The following is a 17990-nucleotide window of genomic DNA, read 5'->3' as shown; positions in this document are numbered from 1 at the left end:
CCGCCGTTGTCGCCGCACCAGCCAGACACTTCCGCATCGGGGGCCTGCGGGCCTCGGGGAACGGCTGAGGAAGGCGGGCATTGCGGCTGCAGCAGCCAATCGGGTGAGCCCTGCGGAGAAGGACGCAAAGGAGGGGCCGGGACTTCTTCGAAGCTCGCCAAAGGGCGTTGAGAAGGCGGGCTCGCGTCCCTTCCCCGCCACTTAGGGGCCGAGGAGAGGAAGGGGGCGGGGCCGGGGTGAGGCCGGTCGGGGGCGGGGCCCAGGGAAACCGGGGGAGGAGCCGCCCACTCTCGCTTCTGCCCAATAGAGAGCCTGGGAGTGAGTCCGGACAGTTAAGTTGTCCAATGAGCGTCGTGGTCAGGCTCCGGAGCGCGGCGCACCGAGCCAATCGGAAGCGGCGGCGGGCGGGCGCGGGCGGTAGAGGCGGCGCGGCGGAGGCGGAGCGGGCGCTGCGGCAGGAGGGAAGATGGCGGACGAGGAGAAGCTGCCGCCCGGCTGGGAGAAGCGCATGAGCCGAAGCTCAGGTGCCGCGGGGGTCGGGGCTGGGGCGGGGCCGCGCGGGCCGCGCGGGCCGCGGGAGGAAGGCTCGAGCTCTCCCCTCGGGTGCGGCGCCGCCACCCGACTGCCGTGGGGTCTCGGCTGCTCCGCGGCGGCCCCGGGTAACGGCCCCGGCCCGCCCTGTAGGGCTGCGAGCCGGAGTGGCGGGGAAGCCGGGGAAACTGAGGCAAGGGGCGGGGCCGGAGCGGCCCAGCGCGCTAGCCGGGGGCGAGGGGCCGGTGATGCCGCTGCACCCACCCATCCCCTCGGGCCCTGGCCCTGCTGATGCGGGCGACCCCTTTCGGCCGAATGCCCCTGCCGTCCCGGGGGAACGTCTCTGCCCCCCCGGGGCCCGGGCATCCCTGGGGGAGGACACCCCACCCCCATGCGCAGGGCGTGGCCCCAGGGTGTTGCCCGGCCCCGAACCCGCAGCCCTCTTCTGCTCCCACGCCTCCGCGCACCCCTAATGCTGAGTCTGCGACATCCACCCGGGGGGTGCGGGTCTCCCGGAGGACGGCCCTGGGAGCGGGGCCCGGGTTAAGGCTCATCCTTAGTGTGCATGTCACTCGCGGGGCCCGTTGGTCTCGGCGCCAAGCATTGTGCCAAGCGTTTTAAGCGTGTGCGCTCTCTGCACCGCCACCATTCTGGGGGGGGGGGGGGGGGTAGGTCGTTATTGCTCCCATTTTGCAGGTCTGGAAACTGAGGCCAGAAAATTTAAGGAACTCGCCCAGGGTCGTTATTTCAGGGGGTGGGGGCTGAGCTAGAACCCCTGCCCAGCATGTCACTGCCCTGGCTCCGTAGCCCATCGTCGCCACAGTAGCATAATAATTCCCGTTTGTTGACCACCAGGCGCTCCGGTGAGCGCTTTGCATGCATCGTCATTGACTCCATGTTAACCCCGTGAAGGCTGATGTCCTTATTCTCTCACCTCACTCCCACTTTTCAGATGAGAAAACTGAGGTTCAGAGGGATGGAGCCCAATGCGGAGGTTTTAGAGGCAGATGCTGGCTCAGCTCCCGCCCACCCTGCCCCGGGGCCTGGCCTGTGCCTGTGACCTGCGGTGTAAACTTGATGCTCTGCCCAATTCTGGGCCCCCACTCCTGCCATTTCTGCCTGGCTCACCCCTGACAGTCTTTCTTAGGGGTGACATCAGCCCTTCGTGGTGCTGGACACAAGTCCTTCAAGGCACCCAGGGCAACTCTGGGCCCCTGGAATGACACCCCATCTCTACTGGGTCCTACTTTGAGTTTTTTCTTCTTGTTCTTCTTCTTTTTCTTTTTTTGGTAAGGAAGATTGGCCCTGAGCTAACCTCTGTCGCCAATCTTCTTTTTGCTTGAGGAAGATAGTTCCTGAGCGAACGTCTGTGCCAATCTTTCTCTGTTTTATGTGGGAGACCACCAGAGCGTGGCTTGATGAGTTGTGTGTAGGTCTGCACTCGGGATCCAAACCTGTGAACCCTGGGCTGCCAAAGCAGAGCACACAAACTTAACCACTGTGCCACTGGGCTGGCCCCCACTTCGAGCTTCTTATTCTCAGCCTTCACTCCTTCATCCTCCTCAGTCCCTGGGTAACATCTGGCTCTCAGTAATGCTGGCCCCTAGTTCTGCAGCACTGCACACCGGGTAGGGGACAAGAGCAGAGCTTTTGTGTCTGACCCACCCCGGTACAGTTCCTGCCTCCCACAATTTGTGCCTGGAGCAGAGTAAACGCTCAGGGAACCTTACCAATGATGCGGAAGGTGAGGCCTCGGTTTTGTTGTCTCTAAAATGGAGGAAATAGGGGCCAGCCCGGCAGTGTGGTGGTTAAGTTCTCATGCTCTGCTTTGGTGGCCCAGGATTCGCAGGTTCAGATCCTGGGCGTGGAGCTACACACTGTTCATCAAGCTATGCTGTGGTGGCATCCCACATACAAAATAGAGGAGGGTTGGCACAGATGTTAGCTCAGCAACAATCTTCCTCAAGCAAAAAGTGGAAGACGGGCAACAGATGTTAGCTCAGGGCCAATCTTCTTCACAAAAAAAAAAAAAAAAAAAAAGGAAAAGAAAATGACAGCTGTCACAGTCTTAATGTGTGCCAGGTGCTATCCTGAGCATGAGTTATCCTAAGCATCAGTTCCAAATGTGAACTTGTTCAGGCTTTGCAGGCAGATACTGTCGTCATCTCCATCTTGCAGGTGAGAAAGCCCGAGGCTGGGAAGGTAGTGAGGAAGTGGCAGAGCCAGGTGTGGACGGGGGTCTGGCTGCCTGCTGCTTTGAACTCCTCTCTGTCCCCGAGGCTTCCTCTCTTCATCACTCTGGGATATTTTCCTCAGTGAAGTTACGAGTGAAGTTGTCACGTTGTCTTATTTGCCTGTCGGGTACCTGTCTGTGTCCCCCTAGATTGTTGGCCTCCTCGGGGCCCGTGGCATGGGGCGGACACAGCAGATTGGCTGACTGAAGGCGTCTCAGCAGCCAGTCCCTTCTGCTGGCCTCGGGGGTGTCCCAGCAGGTCCCAGCTGACCTCCCGCCTCCCTCCCCAGGCCGGGTGTACTATTTCAATCACATCACCAACGCCAGCCAGTGGGAGCGGCCAAGCGGCAACAGCAGCAGCGGCGGTGGCAAAAATGGACAGGGGGAGCCCACCAGGGTCCGCTGCTCACACCTGCTGGTCAAGCACAGCCAGTCCCGGCGGCCCTCGTCCTGGCGGCAGGAGAAGATTACCCGGACCAAGGAGGAGGCCCTGGAGCTGATCAACGGTGAGCGGGGCAGGGGGCCTCTCCCCAGGAGCCAGAGCCAGCCTTGTAGAAACCACATCAGACCTGCCCCAGCTCGCTCAGCCATCAGGGGTGGCCTTGGTGCCTGAACTTGACATGAGCCTGGCCCACGCGGCCACCTTTCCTTTTCCTTTCCATCTGCTATTTGAGGGTGAGCCGGGATAGGTGGGGAGGACCCAGCCTTGGCGGCTGGCAGACCTGGATTCAGACGGTAGCTATGCCCCTGTGAGCTTCTCTCTTTTTATTTTTTTGCTGAGGAAGATTGGCCCTGATTCTTTTTGCTTGAGGAAGATTGTTGCTGAGCTAACATCCGTGCCCATCTTCTTCTGTTTTGTGTGTGGGACGCCGCCACAGCACGGCTGATGAGCAGTGTCTAGGTCCACGCCTGGGATCTGAGCCCAGGAACTCTGGGCTGCCAAAGCAGAGAGCATGAGCTTAACCACTGGGCCACGGGGCCGGCCTCCAAACTTTTTCTGAAAAGACCGGGGGTAACTATTCTAGGTTTGACAGGCCATTCGTCTCTGTCAGCTCTGCCTTGTAACTCGATAGCAGCTGTAGATAACATAGAAGCAAATGGATGTGGCCATGTGCTGATAAAACTTTATTTACAGAAACAGCAGGTTTTGGCCCTCGGGCCATCATTTGCAGAGCCCTGGTCCAGAGCTGTCCAGTATGGCCACCACCATCTCCATGTGGCTGTTTCTATTTAAGGTGATCAAAATTAAGTAATACTATGGATTGGTTTCTCAGTTGTGCTGGCCACACTTTGTTCATGTGGCTAGTGGCTACCGTCTTGGGCAGCACGGGGATAAAACATATCCATCCTTCCAGAAAGTTCTCTTGGACACTGCAGCTCTGGCTCTCACGTGTGGCTTCATTATCCACTTAGCCTCTCTCCGCAGAGACCCCGGGCCCCACTCAGGCTCTCCTTCCCCACATAACAGCCTGAGTTCCCATCCGGCTCTGCCAGGTCCTGGCTGTGAGACCTTGAGCCAGTAACTTAACATCTCTGAGCCTCAAATCTTTTCACTTGTAAAATTAGTATTAGGATAATAGGACTCACCTCGTAGGGTAGCTTTGGGGGCTCCAACATGATGCAGTAAAGCATGGATAACAACCCTGGCATCTGGAATGTTCTGTAGTTGCCAGCAGTCGTTATGATTGTTGTGCTTATTAGCGCAGGCCAGGCAAACAGTGCAGACTCAGGAGGGGTGGAGGGAGCGTAGTCGGCCCCGTGGTTGAGTGGTTAAAGTTGGTCACGCTCCGCTTCAGTGGCCCAGGTTCATGGGTTCAGATCCCAGGCGTGGACCTGCTCTACTCATCAGCTGTGCTTTGGAGGCATCCCACATACAAAAAATAGAGGAAGATCGGCACAAATGTTAGCTCACCGCTAATCTTCCTCAAGCTAAAAAGAGGAAGATTGGCAGCAGATGTTAGCTCAGGGCCAATCTTCCTCACCAAAAAAAAAGCCTACTTGGTTGGTATTGGCTGTTTTACTGTCACATCACTTGATCCAGTACTCGGCCTGTAGGACGTTACACACACCCACATGGCCCACTTGGTGTCAGGCGTGTAAATGGCACCTGTTAGCCTCCTACTTCATCACATCAGAGACAGGAGCCGAGTTCTTGCACACAATCTTGCAGGCGGATTAAAGAGCTCACCTCTGAGCTCCCTGAGGACAGGGACTGGCTCTCTCTCTCTCTCCGCTGTCTTCCCACTGCCAGGCCCCAAGCCTGGCCCGCGTTAGCGCCACAGCATCGGTTCATGAGCCAGCAGGAAGCGAGAAGAGTTCCTGTTGAGGAATTGGCAGAAATCGAGGCCTAGGACTCAGGGGAAGGCCGTGCAGGGCCCTCAGGAGGGATGAGACCCTTCCAGGTCAATGTCCCAGCCAGGTTGAGGGCCCAGAGTGAGGCGAGTTTGGGGCCTTTCCTGGAGGCAGCAGGAAACGTGGCCTCAGGTGACAGGGAGCGGGGCCTCGGTGCTGTGCCTTCAGGAAAAAGTCACATGGCTGGAGCGTGAGGCCGGAGAAGGCAGAGGCCCCGAGCCCAGGCTGGCTGCCACCAGCCGTGAGCATCTGCCCCAGGGGAGAGGAGGAAGTGGGGGAGATCCCCGAGAGAGTCACAGATGACCCCTCGGGCCCTCCCGGCTCCAGTGGTCTGTTCTGAGGCTTCCAGACCACCCGAGAGTGAGCAAGGGGTCATGTGCCTTGGGAGGTGCCGTCGCTGGTGGGGGGCACTCAGGAAGGGGTGCAGTCTGGGGCGGGACTCGCTAATTCTGGGGGGGCCCCGAGGAGGAGATGCGGGGGAGGTGACTAGGAGGGGCTGAATTCAGCAGAGCAGCCAGGCCGGAGCCCCGTGGGCTCTTCCTGGCAAGGGGCGGCGGGAGGCCGAGGCAGTGGGCACGGTGCGGTCTGAGCGTGGCTTGGATGAAAGCTGTCGGGCCGTGGGGACTGCCTGGGAGTGGGGAGGGGGCCTCCCCCATCGCTGAGATGGACAGCTGTGTGTCTGCAGGGGCTGACGCTGTGGTGGGGGCCTGGGGGTGCTGCTCCGGTCTTGGCGAGGGGTGTCGGGGCCCTCGGGCCTAACCTTAAGTGGACGCAGACTCGGGAGTGTTGGCAGGGCTCAGCCACGCCTGCCTGTGCCCGAGGGCCCCGTGGAAGCTGTGGGAGGCACTGTAGCCAGAGGCAGGGTGACTGGAACTTGGGGGCGGGTAGCAGTGGGGAGCAGATTCTAGAGACATTTAGGGCGCACAATCAGGCGGACTGGGTGATGGGTTAGATGGGTGGGGGTGGGGTAAGGTCAGAACCAGTGTGGCCTGCCCTGCAGTCGCACAGAAATGGATCCTGGTGCCAGCTGTGTGCCCTCGAGCAAGTGGCTTCATTGCCACAGTTCCCGGTTATTGTCAGTTGACTCTTCTGCAGAACGGGGACGAGGTGGCCGTGGGGATCCAGGGCCCGGCCTGGAGCTGAATGCTCAACAGAGTGATGGGCTCCGTGTCTGGTGCTTGCTGTCTCCACGGCGGAGCCTTGTCCCCAGTCGTTCAGGTGTGTGTCGTGGGAGGCCAAGGTCAGGATAAGTTCTCTGCTCACCGGCAGTCCCTGCAGCTTCCCCGCGGCCCGTGGAAAGCTCTGGGCGAGGTGCAGGGGGCCTGGGGGTCTCCACGTGCAGACCCTGTGATGACCTTGAGCCATGACCTCCGTCTTGGTCTCGGTGTCTGCAGACACAGACGGAGCTGGCGCAGGTCCCCTGGGGGGTCATTAGGAGGTTGCAGCGAGATGCAGGCCAGAGTGCCATGTCAGCGAGCTTTTGGCCTCATTGTCTCTTCGGTGAAAGTGGATGTTGCCTCGTCATTGTTCCAGGTGGTCAGGATTTGGCAGCACACGCCACAGCCCGCAGCCTGGGCCCAAGTCTCATCAGGACCCATTTGGACCCGGGCCTGCCCTGTTGACCCGAGGGGATGGGCTGCCTGCAGCAGAAACCAGCGCGTCCGCATTTTCTGCTGAGGCTCCGTTTCCCGGTGGCTGCTCCTCTGCGGCTGCTGGGCTGCGGCCAGGGGCTGTCATTGCCGGTGTCCTTGTCTAAGGAGGCCAGGCCATGGAGAAGCCCTCCCTGCCTTCTCCCCATCCCTCTGCCCCAGGGAGGCCCCGGTGTGAGCAGCCCCTCCCCCCTCATGCCCGTGCCCAGTGTAGGAGGGTCAGTGAGCACCTTTGGCCCAGTGTGTCCACCCAAGGTTGGTGACTCCCTTCCAGCCTGTTGGCTTCAGGCCGGGTCTCTGGTTTCTCTGGGCCTCTCCTGCTGGAGCTTGGGTCTTCTGGGACAGCACACCTCATCCTGTCACCTTTTTCCCTGTCCAGGCCCCCTCCATGGTTTGTCTCTGAAATTCTGGTGCCTTAGCTCAGGCAGCCCTAAGAGAATGCCACAGACAGGGCGGCTCGGACAACAGTTGTTTCTCGCAGTTCTGGAGGCCGGAAGTCCGAGGGCAGGGTTCTGCCCAATTCGGTCTCTGGTGAGGGCTCGCTCCCTTGCTTGGAGGCGGCTGCCTTCACGCTGTGCGCTCCTCCGTGCGTGCGCGTGGGGAGAAAGTGATCCCTCAGGTGTCTCTTCTTTTTTTCTTTTTTTTTTTTAAAGATTGGCATCTGAGCTAACATCTATTGCCAAGCTTCTTCTCCCCAAATCCCCCCCAGTACATAGTTGTATATTCTAGTTGTAGGTTCTTCTGATTGTGCCATGTGGCATGCCACCTCAGCATGGCTTGATGAGTGGTGCCATGTCCGTGCCCAGGATCAGAATCCACAAACCCTGGGCTGCCGAAGTGGAATGTGCGAACCTAACCACTTGGCCACGGGGCTGGCCCCAGGTGTCTCTTCTTATAAGGACACTTATCCTATTGGGTCAAGTCCCCACCCTTGAGAGCTCATTCCTTCCACGAAGACCCCATCTCCAAATACGGTCCCATTGGGGCTTAGGGCTTCGTCATAGGGACTTGGGGGGACACATTCTGTCCGTATTAGATGGAGTGGTAACTGTGGGGCTCGCTCTGCCCCAGGCTCTTTTCCCTTCCTCCTCGCAGCAGCTCTCCAAGCCCATTTTACAGACGAGGCGAGTGAGGCTCCAAGAGGCACACTCCCCCCGGGGTCGCAGAGCTCAGGATGGTAGAGCTGGGATCTGAACGAGCTGTTGGGTCCGGAGGCCACCCTCCTTGGCCTCAGGGCTACACTCAGCAGGCCGGCCTGTGACCAGTCAACGGAGACAAACGCTGTTCTGGTGTGCATCCAGTTGCAGGGGCTCCTGGCCTCCCCGAAGCTGCTGGGAGGCCCAGACTGGGCCCTCCCTGAGAGGCTGCCCCAGGGCTGCCTCGCTCGCAACCGGAGCCCCAGACGGAGCCCCGGTGGCTGGCGCTGTCTAGGTGAGGGGTGCCAGTGCAGCCAGGCGCTGCTGGGCGTTGCCCAAAAAAGGCCGGGGGGTCTCGGATGCACTTCCTTTCTCTCCTCCCAAGTTCACCAAAATTGCACAATTTTCCAGAGATTTCAGAATGTCTGCCTAAAGAGCCCGGTGGCGGATCCCTCTCCCTCCTTCCCCACAGCGTTTTCCCATCTCATTTATTCATGAATTCCTTCCACCTGCGGGAACACCTGTTCTCTGCACAGCACGGGCTGCTGGGAACACCACAGTGAGCAAGGCCGACCCACCCTTGTCCTCACGGGATGAGGGGGCAAGACGCACAAACAAGACGGGTAAATGCAGGGCCCAGGGGACACCGCGTGCGGCGAGGGCTTAGGTAAGACACCCGGGTGAGCCCAGGGGACGCAGGCGAGCTTCAGGTGTCTTAGGAAGGGACGCCTAAATAAAGGCCTGGAGGGGGCGGGGGCGGCGGGGAGCAGAGAGCAGGGCAGGCCTGGGATGGGGGCCGTAAGACTTAGCTGAGGGGACCCTGGGGGTCTGAGTGTTCCCGTGCCTCTTGGCATGTGACCAGACTCTTGGAAGGGGAACGCAGGAAGGAAGCGTAGTTTTTAAAATAATTTCAGGTTTGTAGCCAAGCAGAATGTTTGCTGAGGGAGCTGGCTGGTCAGAGGAAGATTTGGGTGCTGTGAACTATGTGGGGGCGGGGAGCTGGACCTATGTTTGAGTTGTAGGCTGATAGCGCTTGGTGCGCCCACCCTGGGGCTGCCCCTGGCCCAGGCCGTCTAGTTACAGGGTTCCAGCTGCTGGAGGATGCGGCAAGGTGGGGCTTGTGCTGGCTCAGGGCGGGGCCTGACTCTGCAAGAGCGGGGCACGTGGACAGTCGTGCTTGCTAGAGGCGGGCAGGACACCCGGGGTGTCGTGTGCTCAGGATTCCCTGGCCGGTGTATTGAGGTCCAGACAGAAGAGAGAGGAGGGGGCCAGCCCAGTGGTGTGGTGGTTAAGTTCGCATGCTGCACTTTGGCAGCCCAGGGTTTGTGGATTTGGATCCTGGGTGTGGACCTACGCCGCTCATCAAGCCACACTGTGGTGGCATCCCACATACAAAATATAGGAAGGCTGGCACAGATGTTAGCTCAGGGCCAATCTTCCTCACCAAAAAAACAAAGAAGAAGCGAGGAGGAGGAGGAATCTGGTGTGGCGCAGGTGAGGGCAAGGAGATAACCAGAAATCCAGGGTATCCCGGTGATGTCCGGTTCAGGTCGGAGTCACCAATGGATGCATCTGGCACAGGGGACTACCTAGCAGCCCCATGGGGCTGTTCCAGCCATGCCAGGGCATTACAGGCAGAAGCCACTGCAGTGAGCAGTCCACAGAGGCTGGGGTGTGTGCCGTTGGCAAGCCACTCTGACCAGGCAGCATGTCTTGGTGACAGCCAGCTTGGACTGAGACGGGCAGGCGAGGGAAACTAGGGATGGGCAGATCAGAGACAGCAGGGGCAGCTTCGTCACTGGGACGTGCAGCCCACACAGAAGGGAGAGTGGTGACAGCAATGACATTTGTCAGGGTCTCCCTGTGCTGGGCACTATGCTGCGTGTCACTGTGGCCTGCTGGCCAATGACCAACAGTTCGGGCTCAGAGGCAACAGGATGGTCAGGACAGAAGAAGAGGGACAGGGACACGGGGCAGGCGGGGGATGGGGACAGCCACAGGGGTGGCCGGGCAGATCTGATAACAGGACACTGTGGTTGCTGCCTTGATCTGTGGCGAGTCAGGATGGTCGGCTGCTGTCACGGCTGTGCCATGTTGACTGCAGTCCCAGGCTGGGTGGGTGTCTGAGCACCAGGTCGATTAATCAGCAGTGTCCCTGTGCTGCTCAGACAGGGACCAGACAGGCGTGTCACAGCCTCGTTTAGGTGACAGGAGCAACGGGTGGAAGTGTCGTGGTGGTGCTCAGAAACCCAGCGGGTGTGACAGGATGACCCTCCCATCTAACGTGAGCTGGTGCCCCATTGCTAAGCCAGGCCGGTACGTGGCCCCCGGTGTCCCCAGGGTCCTCAGGGAGAACGCCCCCGAGAGAGTGGCTGTCAGGAAAGCCAGGCAGGCCCAGCTCGAGGTGAGGGCCTGTCCCCGCCGGCTGGGACCAGATGTCCTGGGACCCTGCCCATGGCTGTGCCCCTGGGCGCAGGGAGGAGGCTGGCAGGGACACCCTCTGGTGTGCCTGGGCAGCTGTCAGGGCAGGTCGGAGCCGTGTGGGAGGAAAGGACGCTGGGCTCCAAGGGCTCCTGCCTGGACTCAGGGGAGCTGCCGGCGACTCCTCCCCACCCGCACGTGTCCTCCTGCTACCCGCTCCCCAAACGTGAGTCATGCAGCTGCTGGCGCTGCCACCATGAGCCCCTCTGCGGGGAGCACGTTCCCCCGTCATCCTTTCCTCCCCGCCCGTCAGCCTCGGCCTCCCTCTCCCCAGGGAGCATCGGCACCCGGTGGGGACAGTCTAGGTCACACAGAGGGTCAGTTGGTGCACTGCCGGTATACCCTGGGGGGCAGCTGGGAGAACACGTAGCTGCCTTGGGGGCCATAGTCCAAGGGAGTGACTTCCCCAGGCCCACACTTCAGGGGGTCTCCACAACGCCCCAGGGAGCAGCCCCAGCCTTCCACCTGCTTTCACAGATGGGGCAACTGAGGCCCACGGCTGAGGACTCAGCTGGCTCTCAAGGCAGAGCTGGGCTTGCGCCCTGGCCTCCTGCCTGTCTCCTAGAAGCTTCTAGAAAGCATTCCCACCACTGCCCTGGGGGTTTAGGGGGACCCTGGCTCCCAGGGTCCCTCTTCAACCTCTGCCTGTCTCCTGCTGTCCTCCCCAATGGGGCCTGCAGGTCGATTTTCTCTCGAAGTGTGTGTCAGGGGTGTATGTTCATGCGCGCGTGTGTGTGTATGTGTGGAAGAGAGAGAGTGACACAGGCAACGAGGGTGTGGGAATGGAGTGTGAGACGGCCTGGCTCTCGAGGTCACCCTAGGGTCACAGTGTGCAGGAGGAGGGCACCCCTCATGGACACGTGACTCCAGGTGTGACCGCGTGCTTGTGCAGAGAGAAGACATTCAAGGATGTGTTTGCATGTGCACAAGTGTGACGTGTGTGTGCATGTGTGTGCCACAGCTAGGGGAGGGCTTGCACACTCCTTTCTGCGGGAGGCGCTGCTCTGCCCCTGGGGCCCCGGGCCCTGCTCTGACGCGGAGGTCTCCCTGTGTGTCCTGTGTCATGTCTGCAGGCTACATCCAGAAGATCAAATCGGGGGAAGAGGACTTCGAATCTCTGGCCTCGCAGTTCAGCGACTGCAGCTCGGCCAAGGCCAGGGGAGACCTCGGTGCCTTCAGCAGAGGTGCGTGAGGAGCGGGCACCACCAAGCCCTGGGGGGACCCTCAGGCCAGCAGGGGGCCCCCCAGCCCGGGAAAAGTGGGAGAGGTGTCCCAGCTGCATAGGCCTGCGGGGTCCACCAGGTGGCAGCACAGTCCCTCAGGCTGCAGAGGCTGCTGGGATGTGGGTGAGGTGGGCGCTGCAGAGCTTTCTCCCCGGGACCTTCCCTCCTGGGGTGCGGGGTCGGTGTGTGACTCCGTCTGCACAGTTGTCCCCATCATGGGCCCACCAGGGCGGGTACTTCCTGCCATTTGCCTCTCCTCCTGCTGGGAACATAAGGCACAGGGCCCCGAAAGCCCCAGGGCATGTCACCCACCAGGGGTGAGGGGAGGAGGGGTCAGTCAGCCGCCCTGAGTTTAGGCCTGTCTGGCGGGGGCGGTAGAAAGAGGAGCCGAGGGGACCAGCCACCTCCTTCTCCTCCTCCCCCGTCTCCTCCGTCCCTGGGGTCTACAGAGCATCAAGGAGGGACCCGGGATGGGGCGAGGGGTGTGAGGAGCCAGCAAGGGGCTGTCGGCCGCCTGCCTCCCACCCCAGAAGGCAGGGGGACAAATGATGTGGCAGGAGCTGGGAATCAGGCCCGGGAAGACAAGTTCATCACCAAAATGCATCTGCACGCGCGACAGCAGCCCTGCCTGCCATCCCTCATGCTGTCCCCAGGCTTCCCGGGGCCTCCTTAATGGCCCTGCCGCCCCCAGCTGGGCCCAGCCTGCACCGTGACAGCGCCATAAATGCGTGACAGATGAGCGGAAGGCGTGCAGGGCTCAGCGCAGGCGGGGGCCACATCTGCCTGGCCGGCCTCGGCCTGGTCTGTGGCCCGGGCCTTGACCCCCATGCCCCGCCCCTCCTGTGTCCCCAGGTCAGATGCAGAAGCCATTTGAAGATGCCTCCTTCGCGCTGCGGACAGGGGAGATGAGCGGGCCCGTGTTCACGGATTCCGGCATCCACATCATCCTGCGCACCGAGTGAGGGTGGGCGGCTGGGCCTGGCCTGGGGGGCGGGCAGGGGGCTGGGCCTGCAGACTCCACTGCCCGCGGCCCGCCGGCCGATGGGCCCCCTCCCTGCTACCGTCACGCAGTATTTATTGTCCCCAGAATGGCTGGGGGGGAAGCTCCTCACCACTAGGAGTTCCCCGTCTGCCCCCACTTGGGGCTGCCCCTGCTAGACTCTCCTCCCCTTTAGGAATTGACTTCAGAAGGGCAGCTGGGGTGGGGAGACCCAGGGGCTGGGGGTGCCCTGTCCCAAAGAGAAGGCCTAGTCAGCTGAGCTGTCCCCTGGGTCCCCCTGGGTCCAGGGCGGGGGCTGGGGGCCTTTAGTTGTTTCCACTTTTGCCATGTTCCTCTGTTCAGTTGCAAAAAGCAGATGCTGTGTGTGGGGCCCAGGGGGCTGGGGGCCCTCTCCATGGCAGTGCAGCACCCCGACCCTGATTAAACCTGGAACCACTGCTCTGCTGTCCTGTGTCTCATTTCCTCGCGGCTGGGGCCAGAGGGATGCTGCCGGGGAAGCCATTACCTCCCGCCATTCCTAGTGTCCAAGCGTCCAACTTGTGTTTCTTCCCTGAGAAAGAGGGAATTGCCAGCAGGACGTCTCCCAGCAGCCAGACGCCCAGGGAGGTGTGGCGCCATTCACTGCCAGCGTGTTCAAGAATGTTCTAGAATCCGGGGGCCTTGCTCCACGCCACAGCTCTGGCTTCAGAAGGTCGGGGTGGAGCTGGGGGGTGTGCATGGGGTCCTGGGAGAGCCAGGTTGAAGCCCCTCTGCCTGAGGTGCTCGCTACACACCCCCCACCCACCCTGTCCACACACAGGCTGCTCTCCAGTTAGAAGGAATTAAGCCCAGTGCCCTGATGGCACCCAGACAGCCGCTTCCCTGTCACCACAGCACTGCTGGCAGATCGTGCCTGGGTCCTGCTGCCAGAGCTGGCACCCTCTGCCATGCTGTCACCATGGCAACGGGGGGCCAGCCTGGGGGGGAGGGGCTACTGCCAGGCACCTCTGAGAGCAGGGACCCTGCGTAGACCCCTGGGTGGGGGGAGCCTGTCCTCGAACATGGGGAGGGGGCTGTCATGGAGCAGCAGGGATCCCCGTGGCAGGGGGGGAAGGTGTGGGCTCTCCCTCCTCTTCTGGGTGGGGGCGCCTGCCGGGATGGCAGGTGTGGCCCACCTGCTCTCCGTCACCTCCCACAGCTGCTCCTGTGCCAGGGCCTGGGCCTGGGCTGGCGGGGGCGGGTCACAGTTCAGTGCCAGCATTTGTCTCTTAGGGGGTTACGCCCTCTCTGCCTCCCTCACAGGGACCAGCCCGGATCAAGGAGGGTGGCAGGCTGGCAGGACTTGGGGACCTGGGCAAAAGAAAGCCCTGCCCAGCTCGATCGACCCCAAGGGAGTCCCCACAAGGGCCAAGTCTAATAAAGGCCCCAGTCACAGTCACCCGGGCCCACTCCCATCTGGCCGGTTCCTGGCGCAGTCGCTCCATCTCCCTGTCGGAGCGCCTGTCATTAGGAAGGTGAAATGAATCTCCTCTCAGCTCCAGTGGGCTGGCGAGAGCCGGGGGCTGGCTGCACCTCCACGCAGAACCTTCTCCCGCTGCCTGTGGGGGCCATGGGGCAGGCAGCAGCCCAGCTGTTGGCACCCACAGTTCTGTGGGATTGGGGAAGCAATTGCCTCCCTCCTGGCCCCATGGGGCCTCAGGAAGGATCAGAAATGAGTGCTTTGGGGGCAGAAGGGTTTGAGGAGTTCTGCTCCAAGGCGGAGGGGCCACCAGAGGACGGGCCTATGCCCATCTCGGCACCGAAGGCCCGGGGAAGGTTCTCTGAGATGCTGCCAGGCAGGGGTCCTATTTTCCTTTGCTGGCAGGGAAATGGGCTTCATGGTACTCCCTGTCGCTTTGGGCGTCTGTGTGTGTGTGCGTCTGCCTGAGCATGCGTGTGGCTCTGTGACTCTAGTTGTCCCTCGGTGTGCGTTCTGTGCGACCCTGGGAGTGCCCCCCTCTGGGTGTGACCTCTGCGGACCTCCCCCTTTGTCCAGCTGTGTAGCAGCCGAAACCCAAATACGAGAGAACGTTGCTGTTCGATAAACGTGCTCTGGAAGCCACTCAGCACTGGGGTGAATTCACGAGCAGGTAGCTGCGGCTTCCCTCACCTGCTCAACCGCCACCCCCTGCCACCCCCCCCGTCGCCACCTCCTGCCCGGAAAGGGGTCTGTAAATCCCAGGCCTTCAGGATGGTGACAGTGGTTTTCCTTCCCTCCCTTTGGTCTGGCACCTTCCAGCTGAAACTCCACCCCAGGGGGCTGCTTTCCACTCTTCTGCCGCTGGCACCAGCTCAGGCATCTGTGGCCACGGGGCAGGGCTAATGTGGGTCACCTCAACTCGGGGGGGGGACGCAGGTCCTGCCACAGGATGGGCCACAAAGCTTCCCCAGGGTAGCCAGGGACGCATCCATGAGAGGGGAAGTCTGAGTTAGCAGCAGGCAGCCTAAGACACACACACACACGCGTGTGCACACACATGAGGATGACATGATCCTGGCCTGGTGAGCGGCAGGGGAGTTATTCCTCCTGCCCATCCTTAGTTGGAACAAAAGCCACAAACAAAAGCATGAGGAGCGCTGGGCCTGCGTGTGTGTGTGAGAGAGCGAGTGAGCGAGTGGTTATGATGCCAAGCGCCTGTGGCATCTGTTTGAGGATGGGCTGCAGATGTGACAGCCACGCCCACACCCAGCCCTGTTCTCCGTTTGGGAATGTGGGTCTCCGGGTCTGTGTGTCTTTTGGACAAAGATTCAGCAGCCGGAAGTCCCGACCTTGCTTTGAGGGGATTTCGACATCAAGGACCCATGAACAACCCCCTCCCCATCACTATGCTCACCTCGGAGATTTGTCTCCAAATAAATACACACGGCAGGGTGGGGGGACGCAGATGTCCTGGTGTCCCAGCCCTGTGCCTTTTTTTAAGGCAAACACCTGTCAACGTGCTTATCCAGGAATCGATTTTTTCGATGTCAAACTCGTTAATTTAAATCAACATTCATTGCTTTTCTCGAAGATTTCTTTAAAAATTGGTTTTAAATGAGTGCATTAGCCAGTCACATTTATTATTCATTGATTTCGTTCGCAAGATGGCCCCGGTGTCCCCAGTTCCCGGAGATGCCAGCACGGGGCAGAGATGATTTAATCAGAGAGGCCATTAATTAGAGATGGGGAGATCGGGGCAGGGGGGGATGTCCTCCCAGAGGGGCAGGTCTCCCTCCTCTGTGGCCGCAGCCGGGTGGCATCTAGGCCGGTGGGGCTCTTGGCACAATGTTCCTTCTCACGGGGCTGTGAGTTGGGGTGAATATGGGGGTGCTGGTCAGCACTACGTTTGTTCCCAACCACCAGGTGCCTCCTCCCACTGTGGCCACCAGGGACCCGGCTAAAGTCAAGTCCTCATTTTCTTCTCCTTCTGTAACTGCCAGACCCCCCTCCCTTAGTTGCAGCACCAGGAACCCCAGGATGTGGCCTCTGTTTACTTGTTCAGTGTCTTCCCGACTCCCTCTCACTCCTCTTCCTGCCTCTGATTCTTCCCAGCCCGGCCATCCTTTCCTTCCAGGAGCTCCAGTCCCCAGGGTCCCCGGTTCGGGGGCCCACCCCTGCCCCAGCCCCGTGCAGCTAATGAGCCCCAGGCACGGAGTGTGGGTGTGTTCAACAGCAGGCACCCAGCCCACCTTCAGGCTGTTCCTAGCTTTCTGTTATTAACTCCGAACAGCTGTGCCTCATTTAAAGTCATTTTGAAATTACAAAGCAAAAAGAGAAGAACAAGGAAAAATTCTACTGTGTCCTACCCTCTCCTACCCAAATTTTTGAAAGCAGCCAAATTGTTAAAAACCTATTTAAAAAGTTGCCAGACGGCTCAGCGACACGCCAGAGTGATCAATGAGTAGAAAAACCAGTGACGGAGAATATTCATTTGAGGCCAATTTTCATCGTTGTGATAGAATTCTCAGTTGTTTGGGTCAAATTGCTTTTCAACGAATTGTTTTCAACCGAAATGACTTCGGACTGGGTCTCCTCGCCTGGCTTCCCAAAGGGCTCGCCCCGCCATGCCCCCCGCCCGCCCCCCAGGCTGGGCTTGCGCCCCCATTCACAAAGCCTGTGGCATGGGACAGGGGGGCCCCGCTGAGATGGGTCCCAGGCTGTGATTGCCTTCTGCCACCACCGCCTCTGCCCCTTCGGGACACACACAGCCACCAAGCATCAAATGTCCGAGGTCCCGTTTATTCCAGCAACCCGGAAAGAAAAGATGTAAATTAAAAAAAAAAAGGGCAGATCCATGCACTCAACTCCTTGGAGGGGGAGCGGGGCAGGGGGGTGCGGACAGAGGGAGAGGGGAATGGGTGGGAAGAGAGAGACAGACAGACAGGCAGAGACAGGGAAAGGGAGCTGGAGAGTCAGATCAATAAAAAGAGACAGAGGGCCAGCCACAAAAAGGCAGAACGAGAAAGAAGTGGCGTATTAAAATCAGAGGTCGATAAAGGAGAAGAGACAACGTTGAGAAAACACACCCATAGAAATAGGCAGGGAATGAGAGCTGGGCAAGGCGGAAAGGGAGAGAGGGCAGGACGCAGACAAAGATAAGCTTGAAGGGGCACAGGCTCAGAAAGGACGCCCTGGGGTGGCGGCCTGAGCCATGGCAGCCCTAGGGGTCCCCAGCGGTGCTGATGACGTGGAAGAGCGTGACATTATAGAGCACCTGGTGCCCGTTGTTCCAGGTGTACAGCGCCCGCTCCCGGGGGTTGTAATCCAGCATGGAGATGTGGGAGTATTGATTGTGGAAGGGCACGTCCGTGTACTCGTAACTGGACGTGTTGGTGAAATAGGCAAAGTAGACCTTGGCCCCGGCCAGGTGGGAGTTGGTCACATAGAGCACGCCACAGATCATGAAGGCCTCGCCCGCGCTGCGCTTGGGGTAGCCAGTGTCCCAGGACCGCACGACCTCGAGGGTGTGCGGGTCCAGCCGGCTGACCACGATGTTGCCCGCGTTCTGGTTGGTGGTGTACACGGCCCAGAGCCCACTCTCATCCACCATGAAGTCCATGTCGGAGAAGCCGCCCCACGAGTAGGGGAAGGTGTTGTTGTAGCCGGCCCCCGGGAGGTTCCTTTGCACCAGCACAGAGCGCGAGCGGAAGTGGTACTTGACCACCACGTTGCTCTGGTACTTGTTGTAGAACAGGGAGCCGTTGTACACCACGTGGCCCGTGCCTGCCCACGGCTGCGGCAGCAGGTGCTGGATAAAGTTCTGGCCTTTGATGAAGTCCCCCAGGGTGCGGAACTCCAGGACTCGCCGGCCCTTGTAATAGCCGTCCATGTACCAGACCTACGGGAGAGGCGCTGGTCACTGCGGGACCACTGCCGGTGACCCAAAG

At 60.3% G+C, this 17990-nt stretch overlaps 2 protein-coding genes across 4 annotated transcripts in view; one reads left to right on the top strand and one right to left on the bottom strand.

Annotated features, from left to right (window-relative positions):
• Positions 1-227: 227 nt before the first annotated feature.
• On the top strand, positions 228-13042 carry PIN1 (peptidylprolyl cis/trans isomerase, NIMA-interacting 1). The gene is made up of 4 exons (XM_070623710.1): positions 228-524; positions 3055-3270; positions 11456-11566; positions 12458-13042. Exons 1-4 carry the CDS (start codon positions 467-469, stop codon positions 12565-12567), a joined length of 495 nt encoding a protein of 164 aa, XP_070479811.1. The 5' UTR covers positions 228-466; the 3' UTR covers positions 12568-13042.
• A 3781-nt stretch (positions 13043-16823) lies between these two features.
• OLFM2 (olfactomedin 2) overlaps positions 16824-17990 on the bottom strand; it is a 59215-nt gene continuing 58048 nt past the window's right edge. For all 3 annotated transcript variants that reach the window (XM_070623708.1, XM_070623707.1, XM_070623709.1), the window contains exon 6: positions 16824-17941. In XM_070623708.1, coding sequence (XP_070479809.1) covers positions 17264-17941 — 678 coding nt within the window. In that variant the 3' untranslated portion in view covers positions 16824-17263. The remainder of the gene's footprint in view (positions 17942-17990) is intronic.

This window comes from Equus przewalskii, chromosome 6 (genome assembly GCF_037783145.1).
Source record: "Equus przewalskii isolate Varuska chromosome 6, EquPr2, whole genome shotgun sequence".
Classification (NCBI taxonomy): Eukaryota; Metazoa; Chordata; class Mammalia; order Perissodactyla; family Equidae; genus Equus; species Equus przewalskii.
The sequence above is the reverse complement of the archived record's forward strand: the minus strand, read 5'-3'. Positions and strand labels throughout refer to the sequence as shown.